The 11,410-nt window shown below is 28.6% G+C and overlaps 2 protein-coding genes across 4 annotated transcripts in view; one reads left to right on the plus strand and one right to left on the minus strand.

Moving 5' to 3' along the window:
- Positions 1-6,281, minus strand: part of LOC106677371 (BTB/POZ domain-containing protein 1) — an 8,719-nt gene extending 2,438 nt beyond the window's left edge. Inside the window, exons 1-6 of one of the 2 annotated variants that reach the window (XM_014415267.2) lie at positions 6,148-6,281; positions 5,535-5,738; positions 5,329-5,462; positions 5,045-5,249; positions 4,793-4,958; positions 1,607-1,854 (exon numbers count right to left, since the gene is read on the minus strand). In XM_014415267.2, the coding sequence (XP_014270753.1) occupies positions 1,607-1,854; positions 4,793-4,958; positions 5,045-5,249; positions 5,329-5,462; positions 5,535-5,651 (870 nt within the window). In that variant the 5' untranslated portion in view covers positions 5,652-5,738; positions 6,148-6,281. Of the gene's footprint in view, positions 1-1,606; positions 1,855-4,792; positions 4,959-5,044; positions 5,250-5,328; positions 5,463-5,534; positions 6,062-6,147 lie in introns of those variants that run through there. The other variant, XM_067048520.1, reaches the window with a different exon arrangement.
- Positions 6,282-9,126: 2,845 nt separating this feature from the next.
- Positions 9,127-11,410, plus strand: part of LOC106677140 (coilin) — a 12,161-nt gene continuing 9,877 nt past the window's right edge. For both annotated transcript variants that reach the window (XM_014414870.2, XM_067048523.1), the window contains exon 1: positions 9,127-9,456. In XM_014414870.2, coding sequence (XP_014270356.2) covers positions 9,221-9,456 — 236 coding nt within the window. In that variant the 5' untranslated portion in view covers positions 9,127-9,220. The remainder of the gene's footprint in view (positions 9,457-11,410) is intronic.

Consider the following 11,410-nt stretch of genomic DNA (forward strand, 5'->3'; position numbering starts at 1 on the left):
ATATATATATATATTTTAATCACTTTTTTCTTGACTGTTGTTGGTATATATTTTTTTGGTGGATATTGAGGATCAGTCAATGATACAACTTTGTTTTTGCGACTTTTGCAACTTTATTGTTTGCATAGTCTTTTTTATTCTCATTTCTCTTTTATCAATTTTTTTATTTGTCATTATTTCCATTTTTATTATATGATTTTGAATACTTTTGTGTGTTTTTTGTTTATTCTTACTTTTTACTGTATGAGTTATTTTTATTTTTAATTTACTTTGTTCATTTTTGTATAAATTTTCACATTTTTTTACATCATCTATTGGCACAACTTAGTTTACTTTTATTTCATGTTTTCTTGTTCTCTTACTCTGTTACATAATTTTAGTTGTTTTTATCTTTTTTAGCCCTGATGAAGCCCTGCAAAGCCGGCTCATAATAAACAAATAAGTTTATTTACTATTTCAGTTATTTTGACCATTCCTGGACCATCTCCAGTTTATTAATTACACATGGTAAATCAATGATCTTTCAAAAATAATAATTCTATAAAAATAAGGACAAATAAATACTATTATCGAGGAAAATTAGTCAAGTTTAAAAATGTACATTTAATAATAAAAGAAAAAAATTGTTTCAGATTTTCACTTTATTTGTAGTCAATTTAAAAACTAAAAAGATGGGCATTCAGACTACTAGTATTACAGAAGTAAGCCATGCCTTTAGCCTCTTGTGATGAATGGTTATATAAGAGCATTTCTATTTTTGTCCATGTTATTTTGCATTCTTTCTTTTTTATATAGAAATCTATTCTATTCCCTTTGATCTCCTCGATTCGTTATATCTAGTCAATACGTTTTTATAAGAAGGATCCACTGCTTACTGTTTTGGTTCTAAACAAGAATATACAGTACTAACTTTATTTCATAAAGGAGAGAGAAAGTTATAGTATAGCCTGCTCCTGAAATGCTTCAGTAAGCTGAAATAGCATTTATTTGCGGACATATTTCTGCTTGAATGTCATTATCCACCAAGATAGCTAAACTCCTTCACCCTTTCAAATGAAAATCCTCCAGTTATAAAATGTGATGGTTCGTTCACATCTAGCTGTGGGCCTGCGTGCATGTATTTTCTGTTAAGTTTGGCACACTTGAGATAGTGAAGTCCGAAAAGGCTGAGAGGGAAAGAGAAGAAGTATACCTTCCCATTAGTGGGTGCAAAGTTCAGTTGAAAAATAATCCTAGGTTTTTTGTATTTTCTTTCTTCTCCTGTTATTCTCTGTTAAAGAACATGTCTCAAACTTTTCTAGATTGCTTCTTGTAGAAGGATAAAGGTAAGTGTAATTTTAAAGTTGTTCAAATTCTATTGGCCATTAAGAAGCAAATATCAGTTCTAATTATTAATCTCTTCACTAATCAAAATTTTTAAAAATGCAACTGCATATGACTTAGCACCAGAACTTGGGGATGCTTTCCTCCAGTAAACCTGTCCTCATTTGTGGTCTTAAATCCCAAAATGCTTAAACTGTTAGTAATTTGTTTAAAGGTAGGTTTTAATTGATAAATATGAAGAAATTAAATTAATTAATTTTTAATTTTTCTATTTAAAAGATACCTGAATATCTAATACTTTAGTTGATTTGATATTGACAGGTCTTCTTTTCTGCCTCAGTTCACAAAGACCATTTCCCATTGGTGTCTCAGAAACTTTAACAATCCTCAATAAAATATCTAACTTCTCTTTATCAGTCAATAATTTTGTTGGCAGTATACTCTCAGCGAATTCGTTTGTAGTAAGAGATAGGAACCTTATTTTTTTTAAAATTCCATAAAATTTCCCTTTCCATTGGGTTGAAGATAAATCTGCAATAACAAAGAGAAGGTTATTTTAATTTATGGGAAAAATATGAAGTCTGATTTGATTTGAGTGTTTTTTTAACTGAATACTTTTTGGAGGAAAATGAATCACTTAATTCTTAACATGGAGTAACTTCATGGCATGAAATTAAATTTCAAATTGTTCATAATCTATTGAAATTTGATTTATTAACTAAATTAATAGAGCCTGTTTTTTAAATCTTATAGTCATCATATGGGTGAGAATCCAATGAAAAGTTATCTTGTATTCCCCTCTTATAATTTAACTGTTTCCATTTGTAAGAGTTATCTTGCAGATGGTGTAATATGTGCAGTAAAATTGCCATTAAATGCTACATTCCCTGCTTAATATATCTCTTGGATAGTATTAAGGTAACTTATCACTTATCCTACTCTTTGGGGATTTAGAAACTCTCCTGATAAGAAATTAAATTTGAAATGTTATTGATTATGTCATAAAACATTTTTCTTAAGTCTTATTTTCATTTTATAAACTGTAAAGAGTAATCACAAATAAAGACTTCAGTCACTTTTCAATAATTATTTCCTTCTTATATCGAATTAAATTAGTATTTTATTTCGAGTAGTGATGTATTCAGAATATATTTTTTATTCCATTAACAGAATAGCATTTTCATGCAGATCTAAACTTATATTTATTCAGCATTAAAATTTAATATATTTTTTTTCAAAGCTTATTTAATTTAAAATCAGCCAGGCACTTACTCTATTGAAAACAAAATTGATCCTTTTTTCTTGAGTATTGTATATCTATACACGGCATATTTGAAGTGGTCCATTTAATCCACTGGTTCCGGACTAGTGGTCCACAGACCGTAGGTGGGGTGTGAGAGCCTTGGGATGGACTGCGGGAGGATTCTGTCACATTTATTCTTGTGTGACGATTTATTGTTACCAATATTTTATTAATTATCTTTCCTGATGTTTGGGTGCTAGTTGAAAGGTTTTTATTGGTAAATACAATAAAGTAACTCAAAATACACTTTTAGGCAACCTACTTCTCAAATATTTTCCATGAAGGACCCCTCTTTGCCCAAGTGGGTTGTGAAGATGGGCCACATATAGTTCAATTTCCGGTTAGTAATCCACAGACTTCAGACTTCTTTGGGTTGGGAACCACTGAATCAATTGGAAAATGCATAACAGCCATTTTCAAAACACCTTATCACCATCTTTTCCATAGTTGATTTTGCAATCCAAATTCGCTTGTTAGGTCATCATCCATTTCATGTAAAATACCACAAATAGGAGAACCCCAAATAATACAGAAATTATCTTGGGGTAGTTTTTCCGAATTTTCGAAAGTTCAATTTTTTGGAGATAAAGTGCTTCTCAAATGACTGATTCAATTATTTCATTTGGACCCTCAGATCATTAAATTTAAGTTTAATAATTATAAATGTTATAGGTTGTTATTAAAAAAAAACAGGGGGGGGGGAGAAATAATATATTTGTTTTTGTTGCTTGCACACACTTTCTGTTTAACTTTCAGGGAAATACACTCACACAAATGCCTATTAGAATTTTCAATACATGTAATTTTATGCAAGAAGTCTATAAAGGGGGAAAAAATTTAGGAATGATTTTGGAAAATCCTGGGATGAAAGTATAATTATTATTCACTTAAAAATAATTAAAAAAAAAAAAAGGCAAATTAAAACTAATCTATTTATATTCTTAGTACATATGATAAAAGGGATTGGTCCAGAACTAGGAATGGAGTAGAAAACTTTTATTGTTTATAACTTGTTTTCATTGTTTTTCACAGTAAGTTAAGAAATATTTGTTTGCTCATATCATCAGAATTAGTTTACTACTTACAAGGCAAAACATATTTTTCTATATTTCACAATAAAAAAATGTCCCTTTTCCATGTTGAATCATAATATTGTATGCACTATTATAATTTTTTAAACCATTTTAAATACAATTCATATTCAAATCTTAATGATAAGATAATATGCAAATTGATAAAGTAATTGATACAATATTCTATTAAAAAAATAGTTTCACAATTATTTCACAGTCTAAGGCTAGTTGTCGCCTAAAGCTTAGCTAAGTTAGCTGTGTGTGTTTTTATTGATTACTGATGAGCTATCAAACTTACCTAATAAAATTAAGTCAGCTATGCTAAGCTAACTTAGTTTAGCTCTTGGTTGACAACTGGTCTTAAGCCACTTTCTACGTGGATGTTCATCTTGTGCATCTCAGCTTCACTTACGTCTAATTATATATTTTTTCTCCAAAAACATTTTGATCAATATCTATTCTTCAAAATCATTTATGATTTTTTTATTCTTCTCTTGAAAGTATCAATCCTTTTTTTCTGGCAAAAAAAAAACAAAAAACCATCTCTTCAATTATTTATTCTTATTTTACTAATAACTATTCTTCACCACTGATAAATGTAGTGACTATTCAGTTCATTTTTCCAATAGATGATTGTCATTTACAATGCTCGGTATGGATGCTTCATATCATTAATTATATTAAACTTTATTTTTGTCAATCTATACTATTAATTGCATTGTTGTTAATATTTTCAGTCTAATTGCATGTGATCTCAAAGATTAATAATTTGTTGGAACTATGGTTCTTTTATTTTCTTGAAAATTTTGTCTTCAGTCTTCTTCCAGGCCCTTCGCACGTACTGGTAATTTACTGTGTATAAATACAAATGTTTAAACTTAAGTTCTGAACATGATTTTTTTTTTTTATCCGGATATTAATGATATTTTGATTGGTATAAGATAAAGAATAATTTTTATTAATCAAGCAGGTCAACACTCAAGTTAAGCAATGAATTATATAAAAAATGGACAATTATCATTAACCTATCAAGTAATAATAACTAGTTGATTTTTATATGAATTGAAGGAAAGAAATAAAAAAACTAACTCACCTTTCATATCAATTGTTGATAAAATCCATTCTTCTACCATTTTGAATAATGTCAATTCTGAAGGCACATTAAGTGTATGAAGATCCAAAATTGATGAAATCGTATCTTCTGACATATTACTTGCGTGGACACTTCTTAAAACTTCTGTTGTATGTAACTGTATTTCCTAAAAATATACAATAATTTATTAATTATAATATACTAATTTTTTCACTTTCATTCACATTCAATTTAAAGAGACTTAATAATTACCAAAATACACTGTTTCCGAAGCTTAATTTCATCGTGGAACTTGGAAAATTCATACAAATAAAGAGCATTAGAATGGTTTAAATGATCTAGTAAATAATTTATACAATCCTTTTCTAAAAATGTCAGAAGATACTTCTTAGCTGCATAGTATAAGTCACAAGCATTTATATATGATTGAATGTAAATTGGCATTTCATAGATGAAACTAAAATAAATAGGATTATTAGTATCAAAAAGTTTTACAATTTATTGTACAATTGAATAATGTAAAATTAAAAACCAACTGAATCATTTGGAGAAAAATGTCAGATTTTATATCCGTGATAATGATTGGTGCAGATTCCTCACTATATCCATTAAAAAACATTGCTTGAAATACAGGGCTTGACATTGTCAAAATCAGTTTATGACACTGGATCTGCAATAAAAATATGCTGGATTAGCGATTCATAAAAAGTTCTTAAAAGTATTGTCATAGAGAATAGCTTACCTTTTCATTTTCCACATGAAATTCACAGTCTGAAAGAAGTTTTTTTTCAAACAAATAACAACATTTCTGAGCCAAAGTTTGGCTTCTAGTTTGCCAATCATTTATCAGTAAAGCCATATTTAGAGCGGCTTTTTATATAATTAGTATAGAAACAACTATAGAAGCTACTAGCTTCTCTTATGCATTGATAAAGAAATATTGTGACTGAAACGTATTTTAAAAAATCAGTAAAATGCTTCCTGCTAGATTTATATTACATAAAAATGTGTTTCTATAATACTCATTTATTTTAAACATAGATAATCAATTAAAACATTAATAAACTAAAATAATGAATGAGACTTCTGTGAGCTATGAGCCACCAAAACTCAGTTCGTCTCTTTCAGATGGAATGTGTTTAAGCTGTTTTACAAAAGAAGGTTTACGTCAATAGATTCTATATACAAGGTTACGCGTCAGTTGAACCCTTATGGTAAAAAAATGTATTTCCTTGTTCATATGCTTTTTTTTTTTGTCCATTTTATAAAAGGTTAGAGAACAATTTAACTTCATATATGTTAATAAAATTCATTTCCCGGGTTATTTTTTGCCACGTTTAAATGTACATGCTTACCAACTCTGTTCTAATGTAGTCAAGTAAATTACAAAAGTTTAGATTCACTAACAAGCAAGATAACTGGTAAACAAGAGTACTAACAACGCAAAAGTTTGATTGAATTTAAAAAAAAATGATTTCAACGATAGTATCTTCTGTCACTGTTCAAACTAATAATTAATTCATCGCATTCTCATTGTATTTAATGACCTGTTTTTATAATTGGTTTCCAAGAGAGTAAATATATTCATCTTTAACATCTCAAATATTCTCCAATGTTATTTAAAATCATTGATGATTGAATTTCAGTCTTCCATTTCTAATAGTTGAATTAGTCTTGTCACTTTAATTTCCTAAGGGGAAGAATGCTATTCGGTTGAAATATTTTTGCTAGATCTAGGGTTTAGTGTTCTCTAAATAAGAAAAAGATAATCAGTAAAAATTGTCCAGCCTCATTTCTCAAGTCCATCTTCCCCGCTGACATTAATAGTGATAAAAGTCGATAGTATTACCGTTATCTGAGCATTAAAAAACGAAAAGAGAACGTTCATTATTTTAGTTTTTAGAATTTATAGAATAAACATTAAAAATATTTAAAAATTTTATGGAGACATCTTATCAACTAAAAGGTTCACATAAAGGGTAAATGAAATAAAAAGTTATTTATTTAATAACTACGGTGTCAAGAAAAGAGCCCAAAATGAGAAAAAAGTCACTTATTTCACATTAATTTTATGAAAACTATGAATAGTTACTAGTTAAAATTGATGAGTCTGCCAATCATAGTTAGAGGGAATAAAAAAATGGCGGCTGCTGCAAAACGTTAAAAAAAAATTAATTTTTCATTCAGAGCTCTAACTGGTAGCTAATATACATAGACAACCTGACGAAATCAGCGTTGGAAAACTTTTAAAAGTTTGATTATTTTTGTTAAATTTTTATTTAAAATAATATACATTGATAAAATAACATATTAATATTAAAAACAGAAATTCCCACTAGTCACAACAGATGGAAGAATGGATAGTCCAAGAGCCCTAGAGGACAAAAAAGTCCGTTATTTCACCTTAATTTTTATCACTTTAATGAAAGCTATGCATAGTTACTATTTAAAATTGATGAGTCTACCACCCATAGTTAGGGGTAATCAAAAATGGTGGCTGTTACAAAATATTAATTTTTCATTCCAAGCCCCATATCTTAAAAACTACCCACAATATAAAAACCTAATAGAATATCATTTAAAGAAGAGTTTTTTAAAATCTGAGCTCTTAAGGAGCTATTTACGTTCAATAGCTCCCGAGTCATACTTTTTTAAAAAGCAACATTTCGTAAAAGATTACTGAAGAATCAGTAATTTGTGAGTTTATTTTGGAATGTCTATATCTCAGGAACCATAAGACGTAAAGATGTTTATTAGTACTCAAAATTAAAGCTAGTTTAATGAGCTATAAAGTAGTTAATTACGTTAGTCTGCGTAGGAGTTGTATTTTTTTATGATATTTACCAAAATAAATTCGCAAAATGTTGATTTTTAGTTGTTCTTTTTTTGGACAACTATTTCTTAGGAACCATTAGACTTACAGATGTCTGTTATCAAAAATAAAACGTTATGTTATGTTCGTAGGATTTGTAGTTTTTATGATATTTGCCAAAGTATCATAGAAACTACAACTAAACTACAAAAACAAATGTTTGTTTAATTTTTATTTAAAGTAATGCTCATAGGTAATGTATCATAATTATATATATACAGAAGATATTTTAACTGTTCACATTTTAAACATGCGAAAGAATAAAGAACTAGAGGCGGACTAAGAACATGAGTAAAAAACAATAACACTGAACGTTCTCTGTAACAAGCTCATTCTACAGGGACTTTTTCATAGTTGGCCGAAGCCATTGGTTAATACTATTCCAAGAACATTCGCCACTTGTGTTTACTTTTTATTTGTTTGAATTCTCCCCTTTATACTTTATTCCTCAAATTTGTCAGTTTTAAAAGTGGGACGAAACGTTGGTTAACAATAAATAGTTTTCTTCTACTATTTTGACACCTTTATTGACCATCACCCGGACTATCTTCCTACAATGAAGTAAGTGTTATTTGAACATCTTTTCCATGATTCAAATTTCGGTTGAGGTTTGGTGGAATTTGATGTTATATGTCAAAAATGTGCATATGATGAATATATAAATAATACCTTAATACCCAATAGTATCTTCTTGATAATCGCCAATAGTATTTTTCTTGATTCTTTTGTTATTAATACTACCTTATGTTTTGATTTTCCCTACTTTACTTTTGTGTTAACTTTTAAGTTAAACAGTGAGTTTAATTATATGTTTAATAAAGCCTTATTTCCAGTTTGTAAAAAGGTTTATTTATTTCAGTGTAATTTGATGAAATTCTATGTGTCATCTAATTGGCGAGTGTTCTAAAATTGAAATTAACTTTAAAATGGACTCGAAACGTCAACTATTTGATTAATAAAAGTTTACAAGAGTTTTAACGGTTTTTAATTTCCCTATAAATTCTTATATAGAAGAATATGTAATCCTAAGAAAATAGTGAGCGCTATTATTTTAAAGTGTATTATTCGGAAAATTACTGGTTTAGAATAAATAAGTTGATAAATTAAGAATCATTGGAAGTAGAGAAATTGCCTTTTTTGGGGCATTGAATATCCCCAAAGTGTGGGAAAAAAATACTCTTGTTAAAAAGTTAAAAACTTTGTATTGTTAAAAATGTAATTGGGCTTGGGTGAGAGTTTTTTATCTTTGGGGGGGGGGGCGGTCTGGTGAATATGGGGGTCCTGGTGAAATATGGAAAAGTCAAGTAACACTTGTGAGAGAAATTAGTTTTCTCTAATTAAATGTGCTTAAATATTTCTTATAAATATTCAATCATTTATATTCCTATGTTTTTAATTCATTATTTTATTGCCTTATTGCCATGAAATTTGTCATCGTTTATAACTAGAAGGTTCTGTAACCCTTGCAAGAAGGAGATGCCGGTTTAACTTTCAAGTTTGTTTTAGTATTGGTGACGTTTTAGTGTTTATTTTCTTTCGAGAATTAAACATAAAAAATGGACATAAGAAATTTAAATGGATTTAGAGTATGTACAAAACTTAATATAGAGGACAATGCTGATTCAAGGAAGTGTTTCATTTTTATAAACGAACAGTGGTCAACAATAAAAAGTGTGCAGAATCACATAAAAAATATTTTCAATATTGATGATGAAGTTAATATTTATATTGGTGATGTATTATTGCCTGAAAATGAAACAATAAAGTTAATTCAACCAAGTGATGTTTTAATGTATGTATACATGATTGTGTATGGGGTTTATAAATATTTTATCTCTTAAGGTTGACTTCTAGTGTGTAATAAAATCATGTACATGAACAACTTTATGAAAAGTTAGACAGTTATAGACTTACTGGTATTACTGCATTAGGTTAATTTTTTCACTATTTAAATCTATTTACTCTTAGTCAAAAAGGAGTGTTTTAATTTTCTTTTAAAGAAAATTAGTATCTCTAATATATCTCTCCTACTTACTCAAACACAACGGACAACAGAATCGAGCCTAGTATTAACTATTTTTACTAATGTGTTCGTAAAGTAGAAATTGTAGGCTTGTTCATGAACTGAATTAAAGATCTGAGTTTATTGTATTTAGTAGTTTGTGTAGAAAAAACTAGTTACTCAGATTTCATCAGTAATGATAGCTGAATGGAACAATTTAGTAAATATGGTTTACATCAATAGCACTATGTAAAGAAAAACTTATTATAGTTGATTGTATCATTAATTTAAATTTTTATTTTACCAGATTAGATTGAAGTTTTTACATTGATTGCCAAATGGTTTTTAATTTTTAAAAGTGACTTAGGTTTGATATGCTTAAGTCAAGTATTAATTTAATTATTTAATTGATGCGGTGACCTATTAGTATAGTGAATATTATGTAATTGTTTTGAACATATATTCAAACTTTTCTCTTGTTCTCTGTAAAATTAATAGATTTGGGTTCTATTCCAGAACCATAGCTCCAATATGTTGGTAAATAGTCAACTATTACTGTCTGTTATAAACTGACACCATTAAATAATTATTATTAAGGCCCCAACCCCAGCTAGAAAGGATCAGTTGGGAATTGTTTACCTCTTGAGTGAGCTTAGTGAGTGAAAGTCAACAGTTGTGGTCCTATTAAAGCAGTAATAATTAGAGTGGAGGTAGTGAACCAGATTAATTGAACATGTGCTTACTGCCCAAGTTGGGGTGGACAATATCAACTTTTACCAGGATATTTATACAATTATTCTTGTCTATGTTTAGCATTCTGATCTTTCTAATTTCATATACCTTCATATAGATTTCTAAATATTTTTTGTTCTTATCTCTTAATGTAGATTATTCAATTTTTATTTTATTATTACTATAATTTTTTTTTTTAATATGATATTAAAGGCAATCCTCAGTGATGGTGATATATGCCTATATGTACTGATTGAGCTTTCCTCTTGAAAACATTCCCAATATTGTCATATCTATACTAAAATATACTAGCTGATATCACAACTATAGTTAATATTAATAAATAAAATGAAATTGAAAAGAAAAAAAAAAAAATCTATAACAGTAAGTGACATTAATTGATATAATAAATAAAGTTTGTTATATATATTGGTATATATTTGTTTTCTTGAGGTAATCATATATTTCTAGAAAGTCAGGGCTATTATCGTTTAGTAAAGTAGCCAAATAATATGGTAATCTGGTGTCTGTCAAATGCCTGTGGTTTGTCAGTATGTGTTTAACAGTTAGTGGTATGTTGCACTATTTACATTTTGGTCTAGATGTTCCTAACAGTAAGTATTCTTGGGTTAGTCGAGTATTTCCAATTTGTTGTCTGATCAGTATTACTATGTGTCATCTGCAGTTTTGGGTTGATGTCTTACATGATAGTACTGTACTCTTAATTTGTTTTCTGTTCTGTTGGTCCAAGTTGTCTGCCATTGATTTAATATTTGTATTGTCATCATAGGATAAAGATCGATGTGAAGGCAATCAAAGCAGTAAGATGTTGGGATCAATGATGCAACTTTTGCCGCTTGGTCAGCTTTGCAATTGCCTGGGATGTCCTTGTGTCCTGGTATCCAAATGAACACAATTGTGCGGTCAGTCCAATTTAACTTGAAGATTATTTGAAATATGAGTACTGGGATAGTTTGTATTTAATATACATTTTTCGTACCTCAGGGTAGTA

Source organism: Halyomorpha halys, unplaced genomic scaffold, assembly GCF_000696795.3.
Source record: "Halyomorpha halys isolate HHAL.00 unplaced genomic scaffold, Hhal_1.1 Scaffold7.1, whole genome shotgun sequence".
Lineage (NCBI taxonomy): Eukaryota > Metazoa > Arthropoda > Insecta > Hemiptera > Pentatomidae > Halyomorpha > Halyomorpha halys.